Below are 16,184 nucleotides of genomic sequence, written 5' to 3' on the forward strand. Positions count from 1 at the left end.
TTACGTTTGGTGTCAAAATTTTGCTTAAATTTGAGAGATTAGAGAAACATGAGCAATAAAAATAAATAAGTCAAAATTTTATAATTAGTTAGTAAATAGGTTTAATATGTGTAAATCCAGATTTACACTAAATTAACATTTTAAAAAACCCCCAAATTAAAAAAAGATCCTCGCAATCTACACATAAATAGATTTACAAATAAACACAATATGTGTTTGATAGTAGATCCATCTTAAAACAGGGGGTTGAAGTGTAATTAGAACAAAGTTGGGGGGTAAGGTAAAACTTGGAATTACTGAGATGAGTTCGATGCATTTGTCTTATGAGTTGTGAATTTTGATTGGATTAGGAAAGGTTTGCTTGCGTGTATGAAAATGGCAGCTGGAGGAATTGCGTCAGGATCCAGACTTTTCTCGAAAGTTTTGAGGCCTCAATCTTCTGACGTTCAGGCCGCGGCCATGTGGGGCGTCGCCGCCGCCACTGGTGCCCTTTGGCTCATTCAGGTTTTTCTTCTCTCTCTCTCTCTCTCTCTAAAACTTCATTTTCTCGGCAACCAAACAAGACTGCCTACTATATTCTTCCCTCTGTTATTGCTAAACGCTAATTTCTCGTAGTTTCTGAAACTTCTGCTACCAAAAATCTTGTAAGAAAGTTCCGCATCTAACTTGGATTTCGTTTTGGAATATATTCCTGTAAAACTGGGTTTAAATCCTGACAAGTGGTACCAAGGATCTTAAAAATGGTTAGAAAGTGTGTTTATTTTAGGTTTTCCATTGAAGTTGGTCGTTTGCATGACTTAATTAGCTTAATTAGCTGACGTAATAAAGGAATGCACTAAGATAGAATGATTTAATTCACTAATCGTTTGATCTAGGTGCTTGGACTTGTTAATTTTAGTGTTTCCATGCATGTTTGTTTGATGAATTTAATGTTCAAAATGATTCTCTAGGCAATTAGATTATTTATCCTTGGTTTCATTTTCTTTCAAACTCCAAATGTGCACTTCTATTTCGTTATGTTGCATTACTCACTCTTTAAGGTTTCTGGGAGTCTTGAGGGCTTTAAAAAATGGTGTTTTGAGGTTGAAGCAATGAAAGAGGAAGTCATTGCTAGCAGTAACTACTTGTCATGATCCATTGGTTCGTATAGAATCCATGTCCTAGATGTATCAAAAACCATTCTTTTTGCTAAGGGTATATAATAAAATGGAGTGAAAAGGTCCACCGGAAACCAAGGGGGTACTAACTAACAGCTGAGTCCTCTCCAAACCGCAGGAGATAGTTGCCCATCATACAGCTCACCAACTTCACTTGCCTCTAGGGGAGAGTAACTCCGGGTTGGGAAAAGAGAAAGGAAAACTTGTCATTAATAAAAAGCCTTAATTCCTACTATCTGAGAGCAGAAGAACAAAATAAACAGATCACGTGCATAAAATCTACAGTGGTTCACTCTCAATGTGAGAGCAATGTCCACTTGCTGCAGCGAAATATCACTATAACGAGAGGAAGAAGTACAAGGCACAATTCACTCAAAATGCTCCTCTCAGCCTCTCTGTTTCTCCCTATGCAAAACGACCACCTGAAAATTCTCTTATTTGTTGCAAGAGTTAGGGCAAACTGATACACATGTTGATAACTTGATCCTTGACACACCCAACAAAGTTTCCTATTTTTTCCAACTCTTTTGCTCCCACAAGTTGTTTTCGATTTGGTGAGCTTTGTTATGCTACCTTTTTTTGGCTTACCCTTGCTATGGTTACATAATTGGCAAAGGGTGAACATTTGTGAATCTTGGCTCTTTACTTTTCCTTCTTGATTGAGACCTATGGTAGCAGGGTTCAAATTGTTTTCCTCAATAAAGCTATAGTGAAAGACAATCTTTGAATAACTGCTTGTGGATAATCTAACTTTCCTCAAAATTGAATAGATATTCGTTATCGCATATTATGTAATCGAGAATATTGTTATATCTTGGACAAATTAGACAAGCTAGCTTGGTCTTATGAACAACATAAGAAACTTGTGTGTATCGGGCCCCTAAATCCAAAATCAGTGTTGATTGTTACCAATTCACTACTGAGCCTTCCATTGGTTGTGTTTGTTGCCCGCTAGTCTGTCTTTTCAGCAATGAATAAGAACTGAGACATTGTAATATTTCGGAACCTTGAATAAGAATTGTGCCTTGTTTTTGCTAGAATTCACCAAATTGTTCTCCCAACCTATTAATGCATTTACCAGTTATCACATTTATCAATTTTGCATGTCTCTCGCTCTTTTTGTACCAATTGTTTTCTTCTTATGTTGGATTTACCTTTGTCTTAATTGCTTGCTGAATCATTCTCAATGTGTAAACAGCCGTTTGATTGGTTGAAGAAGACATTTTTGGAGAAACCTCAAGCTGAAGGGCAGTAACTTGTGAAGTCATGATGCGAGATCCAGCGTTTATGATCAATGCAATGAGGTTTCATTGAGAAGATTTAGGGAGATTCTCGTCTGTCGCAAATTCTATGTTTCTACATCTTGTTTCCACCTCCAAGCAGAGGCTTTTCTAATAAAAATAACTTGTTCATTACTCAATTACTTGTCATATTTTTATGCTGCAAACATTTAGTCTTATTAATATATATATATATTTTAATGAAGACATGGTGCTGCTTATAGAATTCTTCCATAACATGTTGAGAGCTTAATAATGCATGGTTCACCACCACTTTGATTGACAAATGAGCATGGAGTTCTGATTATCGTGACCCTACGGAGCATTAAAATATGAAATTCGCCTATGATAATCGCTAAGTTTGGTTCATCGGCAAGAAAATTGCTTAGATATATGATTCTTCAGAAATAAAAAAATTTTTTGGTCTGGGTGCAATAGTTAAACAACTTATTTTATGTTTCTCTCGCAATAAGCAAACAGCGCCTGTAGCTCAGTGGATAGAGCGTCTGTTTCCTAAGCAGAAAGTCGTAGGTTCGACCCCTACCTGGCGCGTTGATATTTGTATGTCTATCCTTTTCTCATTTTATATCTAATAAATAATATATTTTCATTTTTAAAAAAGGGTACATTCCCAACTTTGGTTTTTTTAAAATGAAAATCCTCAACTAGAGTTTATATTTAGTATTAACATGCAAAGTGATTACAGTTTAATAATAAAATGAGATAATGTGAAGCTAAAAAGCACGAATCAAAAATCATAGATAATTCACGGTACGATTTTAGGTTGAAGGACCACATTGTTACTGTATTAAATGGTGTGGATGGATTTTTTTTGTAATCTTATTATGACATGACATTATGCGAAGTCTGAACACTAATAGGTCAAGTGTTGGAGCATTGGATCATCTAAACGTCTGAGTGTCTGAGCATCTAAACATCCGAGTGTTCAAGTATCTGAGTGTCCGAGCGAACATTAATGCTCGGACTAAATGAGGAAGCTCGAAGGTCATAAGGCAACATCAAGTAACGGTCGACAATTAAATGCATTCAATGACCAATATTAAATCCTTACTGATTATTTATCGGTTGTAACACCCAAGATGTGAAGAGTTTTACATTGTAATTAAAGAGAGAATCAACTCTCGAATTAATGGGAGAATTAAACTCTCTATTCTCAATGTACTATAAATTCTCTCAATTTAAGAGGAAAAAAGACACTGAGACCCTGTTCATTTTACCGATACGAGTTTAGAATTTAAGTTTTGCTACAGTAAAAAGCTCTCAGAAACAGTCACATCTATTGTTTTTTACTATAGTAAAAAGTTATCACATAAAGTCACATATCAACTCGAATTAAAAACTCGAATCAACAAACTAAACGTGCCCAATTTTCCAAGACAAGAGCCTTGAGATTATAACATTTTTTGTCTTTGTTCTTCGAGGTTGTTCTGTTCTTAGAGTGTTCATTCAACTTTTTTAGATTATTTGTTTGTTTAATCAAGTTATTTATCTAAAAACGTTGATTATGGGTGAAATTTTACTCCAACATTTTTAAATTGTAGATTAGAGAACGACATTGTTACTTTTAAATTTTATATAACTAATCCAAGGAGTGAAAAAAGTATACTTTCTTCACCTTTTGCATAAAGGCTTTTTTTTTTTTTTGGCTCCCTCAAGAATACCTTCGGCACAAAGTTGTCGACAACATCAATTTTAACAGGTTCAGCCCTGAAATGATTGACGTTGATATCCTCAATTTTATCCTTGTACCGACCTGCTGCCTTTTTTCTTTCACATTCATAAAGCGTCTTTATATTATTGAACAGAAGGAGAAGAGCCAAGGCTTAAGAGTCTTAGACAGCGAAATTATGAGAGGAAAAAAAAAAAAGTCCTGAAATGCATATAACAATATATGGACAGAGGGTTTTCAAAACAACCACTGCTGTCCTAGAATCCAAGAAATAAAACGAGCAAACTTAATAGAATTACACAATTTCAGAAAAAAAAAGATCATTATAATAAAATTACACAAGCTTTCTATTATACTTTGTCCAGTAATTTAAGAAGAGCAAACTTAATAAAATTACACAACCTTTCTATCATATTTTGTCCAGTAATATTCTTTAGAGCAATCAAGACACAAATAGCCTCCAAGGTGGGGGGTTTACTAAAACAAATCGGACATTTACGTATGGCTCAACCCAAAAAAAAAAAAAAAAATACAGGTGAGGCACTATAAAAACATATGATACAAGATCAAATAGCTCTTTATGCTGCCAAAACTGGGACTCGCTTGTGCCCCATAAAAGCCTGCCGAAGCCTGTGATATCCATTCCTGTAGTGTTCAATAGACAAACATAGCTGCCTTATAGCCTCTCGTTTTTCTTCCGCTCCTTCCGAAATCGCAGCTCTTAGCCTCTCTACCTCTTCCTCTAAATCCCTCATTCTTGATCTCGTCTCCTCCACTAGTTTGTGTATCCCTTCAGCCTCGGCGATCAGTGCTATGCGCTCCTTCTGCAACTCTTGCAATTGCTTATCCAACTGATCTATCCTGTCATCTTTACAAGACACCTCTGCTTTAAGTGTAGAAACTATTGCATTTAAACCATCCCTTTCAGTTTTCAGAGAATCGAGGCTCTTGTTTAAAGTTACAATGCACTCGCCTTTCTTAATAGCTTCTGCCTTTAAATGCTCATTTTCACCATTAAGTCTCACCTCCATTTCTGATTTTTCGGCCTTGATCTTTCTAATCTCCTCCTCCAAACAGCGTCCCTGATTTTCCACCTCTCTAAGCTCGTCTTCCATACGGATACGTTCTTTGAGCAATTTAGATATTTCAGCCTTGACCTGTGCTTTTTCGGGGAATATCTTCTGCTCAGCATCTGATACTGCTATTTTCAAATCCATGATCTCCTTATCCCTGTCAGATAAACTTGTCTTCAACCTTGTGACTCTTTCCTGCAACTTAGAGACCTCCCTTTTCTCTGCATTGAGCTTGGCTTTCCAAGTAGCAACATCCTTCTGAGCTGCCTCAAGTTGAGTCTGCAGGTGGCGAATTTTATCATCGTTTTTATTTCTCTCAAGCTCATATCTCAAACTAGTAATTTCATTCTCTGAAACCTGAAGCCTGCTTTTTGTGATTCTCAGCTCTTCTACCAATGCCTGAATTTTCCCACCTGACTTCACAGAGTCTTCTAACCCATCAAAACTTTCGCGAGATTCTGATTCCTGATTCAACTCTGACTCCACGTCAACTCCGAGTATTTTAACCTCTTTCAATCCTGGTGATTCAGGCGCAGCTTGCGACGCTAAATTAAGTTCCAATGACTTGGAATTTTGGAGCTCAATCTTCAATCTATCAATCTCTTCTTCTGCATTCTGTAATTTCTTATTTGCAATCCTTAGCTCTTGCTCACATCTTACAATTTTAGAAAAAGAGTCTTCGGATGAATCACTTTTTTGACCCCTTGATGAGCCCTCCGCATTGTCTTCCTGTTGGATCCGGAGCTTCTCTTTTGCTTCACGGAGCTCAATTTCCAATTCGAGCATCTTTCTTTGCAACCCTTGATCGGCACCATTTCCCGACGCACCAGAGTAATTGTTGACCGAGGAATCATCAGATTCTGGCTCAGAATCTGTCAATGTAGATGATTCATCGCCCTCTCTGTGGTAATGATCAGAGCCACTTCCACCAGAACCAAGAAAGAAATCAAAACCAGCAGCTCGGTTTCCAGATTTACGGCGACCTAGCCTTTGATCAGGAGAGGGCCATGCAGACGGCAGATCAGAACCGCTTTCCGAAACTGTGGACCCCTGAGAGTGGAGGTCCGAGGGGAGATTCCTCCGCAGTTCTCCTGTCACATGATCATAACGTTCAGCCAGAGACCTGTACATGCGGTAAAACTCCTCCACATGAGAGATTAATTCAGGCCTCTTTTGATAATACATCTCAGCCTTCTTTGCAAATGAATCTCCATCCTCTTCAATCAACTTCAACATTCGTTTCACGCTCTTGTCCATCTCTGCAGTCAAGAAACGTTTTGTCATTTTCTTGTTCACGATTAGTGAAAATGAATCATGGGATTGAAATCATTGTGTAAAATTAAACTGCATAATTTGGAGATCTATTTGCAACCAAAATTTAGGCAGTGGAGAATTGAAGGTACCCCACATAATTAGATAAGGAATAGCAGATGCTAAAATTATCCAGCCACCATCAAATTAACCCGTTTTAAAATTTGCCTCATTTTTGGAATGGGAAATAAAGATCTTTAAGCTGTTATATCACTTCTAGATTGTAGGAATAGGCAACAGGTGTCGATTTGGAATCAGTCTTTTCCCAGAAAAAATTGAATATGATATGAATTTCGAATTTTTGTTTTTAAGGTAAACACAAATACAATTTTACACCAAATACTCTGGTCCTAATATGGCACACTAAATATAGATAAAATCACAAAAACAAAAGGGGGGATGGTTGAGATGTTTGCTGCTCACCTTCAAGATTCTCTGAGAGCCACCTAGAGTTTTTGGGACTAATGTGACTATCCCACCACCAGGAGTGGGACCTTTTTGGTTCTGTCCTTTTCATAATCTTGGATTGAACCTGAAATCCAAAAAAAAAAAAAAAAATTTATTCCCGACTTCTGAGACAATAGGCTCAAAATCAATTTATGAAGAGAGAACAAAGAGCGCCCTCTTTGAGGACCTAACTACTCATTCAACTGCATTACACACGTATGTGGTCACTACAGATGCAAATCAATGACGCATGATAAATGGTGCAAATCGAATACATTTTTATTTTCTCATCAACATCCTATATTAGGCTGGCAATTCATCCATTCTACACCCCATCTCTGCATTTGACCAAACTCAATTTCTTTCTACTTCTACATTTATTTATTTCCATAATTGGTGATTTCAAAAGAAAATAAAAGGGGGAAAAGGGAAAAAAAAAAGAAAAAAGAAAAAAGAAAACTATGCTTTGGACTGAGAATCCATTGACAAAAACGAGGCTGGAAGAGAGGAAGAAATCCTGTATAACTAACAATAAAAGCAACCCAAATTTACTTCCTCCTAAATCCCATCAAAGTTGAACTGAATTTAACTAGCAGGACAAAAAGATCATGCTTCTATACATGAATCCTAAGCTTCTATACATGAATCCTAAGCTTCTCAAAAAACTAGAAAATAGATTAGATAAATGTTCAATTAAAAAAAGAAAAAAAAAAACAAACACATTCGAAAATACAAAAGAAACAAAAACATTAGGTTGGGAATAGGATAGCAATTCTCACCAAGGAAGTAGCCATTTGCTACTTTGGTTTGAAAATGAAACCTGGGTCCCAACCTTCAGCCTAGTTTAGCTCTGCAAAATACAACATTACAATTAAATTTACACCATATTACAAATCCATCCAAAAAGTTCAAGTCTTTCACATTAATTTCTACATTACAAGACAAAAACTACCGCACATTTCAACTGACACCATGACACAGTGCATGAACCAGTAATGACAAGAACAACCGACTTTGCGGGGAAATTAACAATTAAAGGACTACCTTGGGCCTTCTGAGGCCCAAATACACAATCCCGTGAACTGTGAAGCACAGCGATTCCATGGCGCGTGGAAAACACGCACAAACTGCGCGATAGAGAAGATAAAAAAGAAAAAAGCCTAAAAAGAAAGGAAAAAAAAAAAACAAATACATCATCTATGACGCGGGAATTGACTAAACGAAAATATACAGACTGTCCGAACAAAAGTTCCAGCTATTGCTTACCACCGAATCCCAAAAGGTTCTGCAAAAATCTGCACGATTTAATTATAGTTTCGCCTCGACAATTTGAATTTTGGACGAAAGTTCTGGAGAAATGATCGATGATAATGATTTAGGAATTCTAAAAATTTAAAAACAGATGAATTAAAAATCAGATATTAATGCCTTAATTAATGGATTTTTCTTCAGAAAGTATTCCGTGAAATTCCAGAAGAGTACAGAAAGAGACTCGAAAAACCATCATAAACATAAACGATCATACGCCGATATCTCTTACCTAGGAAATTAAAATGAGAAATTCGTAAATTGCTCGAATATTCGACAAAACTTATTAAAAACGCGATTTTGTAACCGAAAAACAAAAACAAAAATTGATTAAAAGATAGTGTTTTTGTTTCTGAAAACCAGAAATGATCCGATACACAGCTCCAAAAGAAGCGGAAACAACAGAAAAACAGATTTCGAGTCTTAAAAAAAGTAGAAAAACAGATTCATAACAAAACGAAAAAGAAAACTAATTCCATCCAAAATTCAAAGTAAGAAGAAAGAAAAGAGGAATGAGGGGAAAGCTTACGGAAGAAAAGAACGACAGATCCAAGTGAGAGAGAGAGAAGTTTTGAATTTGGAGAGACGAGTGAAGAGAGAGTCTGAAGTGGTGTCTGTCCAAAAGTTTTGGAATTCTCAAGGCTAAAGCGCTACGCTCCAGAATAGTTCAAAAGAGAAAAAAAAAAAAAAAGTTAGAAAAAAAAGGAGGAAAGACAAAAAAGTTTTTTCTTTTTTCTTTTTTTTTTTCTTTTCATTTCCGTCACTGGTTCGTTCCTCCCTTTGAATACAATAATCAGCGAAGTCAAACACTCATTATCCAACTATTCGTGAAAGCTATATTATGTATAAACTGCATTATTAGATTTTTTTTTTCTCTCTTTCTCCGGCACTCTTTTTAATTATTTTTCTATTTTAAAAATGTTTTTAGAAAAGCCACTACGAGTCCACATCTTTCTATAATGTATATAATAATATAACAGATTTATGTTAAAACAAAAGTGTTACATGCCCGTCGATTTTAATTTATCAAAAACCTTTTTTTTTTTTTTTGCTGATCTATTACACTTCAAAAACCTATTTTACTCTACCATGTTATCTTATTATGCCTCGTGTCATTGCCGTAACAGGACGTTTCGTCTCTTTTTATTATTATTATTTTTTTTGGTGATCAAATATAGAAAATTATCACAACAAAACAAGAGATGAAAAGGGCCAAAAAAAAAAAAAAGAGAGATCGAAGAATGTAAATTGAAAAAAAAAAAGATTAAGGAGATCAAAGGACAACAAAAAAAAAGACCAAATTGATCTTTTCAGAGTAAAAAGAGAGAGAGAGAGAGATCAAAAGGATATGATTGTCCAAACATTTACATACATGTTTTCAAAAAATGTACGTATGGGATACTCATTAATATTATATTATTTTAAAGGATATGGGCTTGTTATTTGTTCCCATTATAGTTCAGATTTCAGAAAAATACGTGAATTTTATACATATTATTAAAAAATAAAAAAATCTATATACATACGTACAGTGTGGCCCACCGGCAATTAACTTCAACCGGTGGAAATCGCGTAAGAGTATGGGTTGGTGATTGCTTTAGATGGGCCCACCATTGTTTGTCCACAAAAACATGGGCACGATATGAATTTAAATCTATGCACGTGGCGATAGAACAGGAACATTGTCCAAAATCAATATAAACGTTTCGTTCAAATTTTTTTTTTTTTAAAATCGATATAAAGGTATTTTTTCTTTTTCTTTCTTTCTGTTTTTTTTTTTTTTTTTTTTTTGCTGAAAAATCACGTCTCAAGATAATGTTATCTTTTTCTTTTTTAAATTGATAATTGAAATCACGATAGCATTGCATGGTCTTTTAACAATCACCTTTCACACTTATTTGATTTTGATTTGATTTTTCTTTTTGTAAAGAAAATACAAATTTATTCAACAGAAAACCATATAATACATATTTAAAGCTATCACAACTCACGATGGAGAATTTTGCGCAGCTCGCAAGCTATCTTAACTTTCTACGGTCAAAGGAAAGGAAAATAACCCAATACCTGTTTTGAATTGATCATCTCAATATATTTTCTTCAATTAAATAATTTCCGATCCATATAAATCGCATTGTTGGGATTTTTAATTACATTATTCACCTTTCCAAGTCTTCGCACGTTTGATAAGCAAAAAAGTCTTTGCACGTTTACTATACTTGTCCGTAGCTTATACTGGAGTGATGTTTCCTCTTTGGTATGTTTTTTTTTTATTACATCATGCACTTTTTATACTTTGAGAAATCGTCTCAATTTTTTTTAACAAGAGGAGAGTATTTAGCGCTATAATTGCTTAAACTTTTCATGCTTTGATAAATTGTCCAAAAACTCATTTTCACAATTCCTTACAGGTGAAACGATTACATTTTGATCCAAATTGTTAATACCGTGTAAATTGATAATAAAAGTACGCGAAATACGCTTCATATTTTAACATTTTACTCTCAAATTTTTTGTGCTTTGATGGATTGACACATGAACTTTTTATTTTAGAAAGTAACTAATTTCAATATGTCCCCCAGTTAAATCATAATTTGAAGCACTTGACAACGGTTTGATAAGTTTATAGGTAAACTTTTAAGGATTTCTATGGTATGTTAATGTAGTCAAGCCCCGAATTTACGGCAAAAATGTGGGCCAAGAAATTATGAATAAGTAGGTTTTTTTTTTTTTTTTTTCTTTTTTTTTTTTTTTACTGAAACGATTGTCCATATATTGTAGGACAACATTTTAAAAATATTCTCTCCTAAAATTTTTTTGTACTTTGTAGATACAGCTAGTATGAATGTATATGCACATAACTTTACTTTTTAAAAGGCAAACATGCCACTAGTATTTTCAACAATGTGTTGATATTGCTTGCAATGAATCTCTTCCCCTTTCTTCTCTCTCTAGCTTTTTTTTTTTTTTTTTTTTTTTCAAATAACGGACTAGTTCTCATAATAATTCGTAAAATGTAGGTCCATATTAGTCACATAAGCAGAACGTAACCAACATGCATGTTTCCATCACATTTAGCTTCATAACTTTAGTTGGTTCCACATGATGCAACTGTTGCATATGCAATGTTTCATATTTCAAAGCACATTATGACGCTAGACTTTATCACCTTATGATACGCTACTGAAATCATTTTTCATAACATCATATATTACCACACTCACCGCTGCTAGAGCTCATATGTTGTTTGCACTCTGAGTTTAGTGTAATATTTTTAAAAATGCATATTCTTAGTTTAGATTTCTATCCTATTTGTCTATGTACATTTCATATTAATATAGTAGCAAGGCCGGCTCAACGGGTATAATTAGGCAATTGCTTAAGGTGATCACCTTGCCAAAAGGCTAGCACATGCATTTAGTTGGAGCTATATTCTATATATCTTCTCAATTTTAACTTATTTTAAGTCTATTAGAAAGTATATGGACACAAGAATTATGTATTGTTTTTATGGTTATAAAGTTGCAAGCTTTTGTCAAGTGGCCGTGTTGACTAATAATCAATGTTATATGCTTGTGTGCCTATGGAAACGATTGAGTTTAGGCACTTCGTCCATGGGAGATTTTTTTAACTACCCCTCAAAATGGTACAACAAATTATTATTAACCCTTAAATATTATCTCTTTAAAATAAATGTAGTCAAACATTAATTAAAGACATAATATGTAGATTACTAAGATACCCTCAAAGTAAATTGATAATTTACAAAATGTCGGGTGCCTCCGTCCGCTACTTTTCCGGAGGCCATCCAACGGCTTTTTTGGCAACCGTCGATGGATTTTTCGGCGACCCTCCGATGACTTTTCCGGCAACCGACCGGCAGTTTTTTTGTCAAAGCTCCAGCAAGTTCTCCAACAACCCTCCAACGAGTTTTTTGGTGACCCTCCGGTTACTTTTCCAGCAACCCTCTGCCGGCCAACCATAGTCTGTCAAGCTATGACCCATAGTCTGATAGGTTATGCCGACAGACGGATCTTCGGTCGCCGCCTGACCTATGCTGCCAGACTATGACCCATAATTTGTCAGGCTATGACCCATAGTCTGACAGGTTACACTGGCTAGCGGGTCTCTGCCCGCCGGCCGATCATAGTCTGTCAGGCTATGACCTATAGTCTGCCAGACTATGACCCATAGTTTGTCCGACTACGACCCATAGTCTTTCAGGCTACCCATAGTCTGCCAGGCTATATAACCCATAGTTTGCCAAGCTATAACTCATAGTCTTCCAAAATACACCGATTGGCGGGTCTCCAGTCACCAACCGATCATAATCATTCAGACTATGACCCATGGTCTGAAAGGTTATATCGACAGGCGGGTCTTGGTCACCAGGCGTCAGTCATAGTCTGTCAAACTATGATCCACACTCTAATAAGTTATGCTGGTGTCGATCATAGTCTGTCAAATTATGATCCACAATCTGATAAGTTATGCTAATGCCGGCCATAGTCTGTCAAACTATAAATCATAGTCTAACTATTGATAGATTGATCTATAGTCTGATAAGTTATGCCAAAAGCCGGTTATAGTCTATAGACTATGATCCATTTCAACCTGTTTAAATCAATTTCTAAGGCTAAAAAAGTATGGAAAAGTATACAAATGATTAGCCTCACTAAATAGCAGTAGCTTAAGATCAAACAAACAACATGACATATAATCCCTGAAATAATTCATCAGTCCACAACCACAACCACAACCATGGACATAAAAGCCAAGCCAAGTCTAAAGAATGCATGAAAATACTCCAGCTAAAAAATCCTCAAACAAATTTATACAACAAACACGCAACATTTTGTGCATGATCATGTCCAAAAGTTCCAAACTAAACATCCATAATAACCAGCGTATGCCTCCAGATACTTGTACCTGTTGCATTTAATCTCGTCCCTAATGTATAACTTGTTGGCATAAGAACTAACAAGGGATGAGAATAGAAACATTTCAAACTTACTTTCTTTCTACCAAATGTATGCCAATAAGTATTAGAGAAAATATCTCTCTTATCCACATCCTATGCTATCCTCCAACAACACAACCCTTACCCTTACCCAAATGACTCCACATTGATTCTTAGATGGAGAAACACCAAAAATGCCAAAAATAAAAACATTAAAAAAATGCTTACACCGATGAGAAAATGCATCAACATTGCACCCTTTAGCCATCTTCGAACAATTGGCATCACTGCGCGTACCAACAAATACAAATACAAATAAAATAAAAACACTTAACTAATAGTTGCATAGATGGCATTTATAAACAGCGTATTAGAAGACGAGATATATTATTGCCAAATACCATTATCATCCAACCAACAAATTAAGTAAAATCCAGTTGGAAGGAGAGGAAAATCAGAGACTTATAATACACAGTTGAAAAGATTGAAAATTCCTTCAAGTAGAAAGAATGAAGGAGAATCTAAAGCAGTGAGTTGAGTTTGTAGATAGTAGTTGGTTGGTTACCATGGTTGAATCCGTAAAACGCACTTGTGGTTCCACCAACAGCAGGCCCAATCTGCAATTGTAACAATCCACCACCCAGAAATCAAAGAGAAAACAAAAAGAAAAAGCAAAAAAAAAAGAAAGATGAAAAAGCACATTTCTTGGCAAACAAAACAGAGAAATCAAGTAATCGGCAATCCTCATATCCCATTGCTCATACCTCAAAGCTAGGGTTTTCAGTTTTTAGGAACAAACACTAAATTGGAAATAAAGAAACACCGAATTAAATTACTTTCTACAACTTTCTAGCAAACAAACAAAGAAATCGAGAAAACGAGAAAGCCAAAAAAAGAAAAGAAAGAAAAGTCAATCAGTACTTGGCCTCGCTGGAGACTATGTCGTCGCGGAAGGACTTGAACTGAGAGACGGCGGCGTCGCGAGTGGTGTTGGAGATGACACGGCCTTCGGGATCCTTGCACGAGGCCTTCCTCTACGAACGACGCCGTATCTCCATGGCGTCGTCGATCTGAGATGAATGAGATGAGGTCCGCGGCGTCCTCGATTTGAGACGAACGACGCAGAGATAGGGCGGAGTTCAACGAAGCGGTGACGGATGACGGCGGCGGCAACTAGCTTCCCTCGCCATAATTAATATCTTCTGCAGGAGTTCAACGAAGCGGTGACGGATGACGGCGGCGGCAACTAGCTTCCCTCGCCATAATCAATATCTTCTGCAGCCATGGCACGGCGGAGACGGAGAGAGAGAGAGAGAGAGTAGACGCATAAGAAGAGAGAGAGAGAGAGTATGTGTCGGGTTTAAATTTTTAAAAAAAATACGCGATCAAAATATTTTGGATATTTGTCTTTTAGCACGTGGTCAACAAGTTTGACTTAAGTTAAAAGGGGTAAATTTTTTACACCGGCACTTTAAAAATTTTCACAAGCAAAATTCGTTGATTTAAGTTAAAACGTGATTTTATTTAAAATTTTTTTATTATAATAAAAAAATAGATGTAATTATTTTTAAGAGTTTTTTATTATAGTAAAATTTAATTAGTCTGGTAACTTAGATCTTGTTTATTTTATTGATTCGAGTTTTTAATTTTAGTTTTTGCTACAGTTAAAAGCTCTTAAAAACATGCACATCAAACTTTTTTACTACAGTTAAAAACTCTCAAAATAAAGTTACATCTCAGCTCAAATTAAAAACTCAAATCAACAAACTCAACGAGGCCGTAAAAGGTAGGATATGTAGGGTGCGTTTGGAATTGATTTTTACTTATTTTTAAAAACGTTTCTGCACATTTTTTGAGGCACAAAAATGATCTACAAACCGTGTTTGTTTAGTAAATATTTTGGAAACGAAAACGAAAATAAAAAACAGTGAGAATGGTTTTTGTAAAGGAACTAAAAAACGGTTAAAAGTTGTTTTTCCTTTTTTTATTTTCATTTTACAGTACTTATCAACAATATTATAATATATTAATTAACCAAACATGATTTCACTTTTTTATTATACTCAAAATAATCTCTTAAAAAATTAATCAAACACAATTTCAGAATCGGTCACAAAACAATTCTCAAAATAATCTCATTTTTACTTTTGTATTAAAAATAAATTATTTTAAAAACATTACAAAATGGGCAATTCTCTCCTTCATCCATAGATGAATAAGGGCCGGAAGATTAGAGAAAATCATGCCCAGCCCATCTCAACGAGTTCTATATGGCAGGCTTGGCCATATATAAATATATGGGGAAAAGAGATATATATTCTTTAAAAGTGGATGTGTCAGGATTTCTATTAATTACTCTTGATTAATAACCTTTTTAATCAAATAACTATACTAGCAAAAGGGTACTAATCAAGAATGATAGGCATGATCAAATAATTATACTAACAAAAGGGTATTATTAGTGTGCTGAAGTTTTCTCTCATTTTCTGACCTCAATCATGCGTCTGTCTCTATGATAGATCATTAACATTATATCGAGTTATATGTTTCTCAGTTTTTGTTTAAATGTAATTTATCTTTAAAAAGAAATTCTTTGATATATCATTTAATAATGTGATCTTTATCAATATCTTTTCTTCTAATCACGCTACTTGAACGTTTTTCTTTTCTTCTAAAAGTAATAATTTTTCTCACTTAAATCTATTTTCTATTATTACTTTTACTACTTTCTCTTTTTACTTTTCTTAATCCATAAATCTTATATTTTTTTCTTACGGCCTAGAGTTGTCAAACGTGCCGTGCCGGACTTGCACAGCACGTCTGACCCCAGGCCCGTGATGGGTTTGGACCGTGCCTGGCACGGCCTTGCACTGTGCAGGGCCGTGCTAGGGCTGTGTAGGGCCGGGCCTGGGCCCAGGCCCTTCTTGGGCCGGCCCTGGCCCTTGTAATTGTTTTACAAAA

The 16,184-nt window shown here is 35.4% G+C and overlaps 1 protein-coding gene, 1 long non-coding RNA gene and 1 other non-coding gene across 6 annotated transcripts; 2 read left to right on the forward strand and 1 right to left on the reverse strand.

Moving 5' to 3' along the window:
* Nucleotides 1–258: 258 nt before the first annotated feature.
* LOC21401759 lies at nt 259–2,577 on the forward strand. The gene is made up of 2 exons (XR_002902043.1): nt 259–504; nt 2,356–2,577. It is a non-coding gene; the product is annotated as an uncharacterized LOC21401759 (long non-coding RNA).
* Nucleotides 2,578–2,916: 339 nt separating this feature from the next.
* TRNAR-CCU lies at nt 2,917–2,989 on the forward strand. The gene has a single exon. It is a non-coding gene; the product is annotated as a tRNA-Arg (tRNA).
* Nucleotides 2,990–4,430: 1,441 nt separating this feature from the next.
* LOC21401761 (protein NETWORKED 4A) lies at nt 4,431–8,950 on the reverse strand. 4 transcript variants are annotated; one of them, XM_024164260.1, is made up of 5 exons: nt 8,225–8,368; nt 8,003–8,085; nt 7,738–7,808; nt 6,935–7,043; nt 4,431–6,459 (listed from the first exon to the last, which is right to left on the reverse strand). In XM_024164260.1, exons 3-5 carry the CDS (start codon nt 7,750–7,752, stop codon nt 4,706–4,708), a joined length of 1,878 nt encoding a protein of 625 aa, XP_024020028.1. In that variant the 5' UTR covers nt 7,753–7,808; nt 8,003–8,085; nt 8,225–8,368; the 3' UTR covers nt 4,431–4,705. The 4 variants fall into 4 exon arrangements, with proteins under 4 accessions (XP_024020028.1, XP_024020027.1, XP_024020030.1 ...); XM_024164259.1 differs by lacking the exons at nt 8,003–8,085; nt 8,225–8,368 and adding an exon at nt 8,796–8,950; XM_024164262.1 differs by lacking the exon at nt 8,003–8,085.
* Nucleotides 8,951–16,184: the final 7,234 nt, after the last annotated feature.

The sequence above is a fragment of the Morus notabilis genome, unplaced genomic scaffold (assembly GCF_000414095.1).
Source record: "Morus notabilis unplaced genomic scaffold, ASM41409v2 Scaffold227, whole genome shotgun sequence".
Taxonomy (NCBI): Eukaryota; Viridiplantae; Streptophyta; class Magnoliopsida; order Rosales; family Moraceae; genus Morus; species Morus notabilis.

Bases quoted from the DNA above. Each gene is read 5' to 3' on its own strand.
- LOC21401761 (XM_024164259.1), bottom strand. The intron at 6,460-6,934 runs GTGAGCAGCAAA...TCTTGACTGCAG, and splicing joins GCTCTCAGAGAATCTTGAAG to AGATGGACAAGAGCGTGAAA.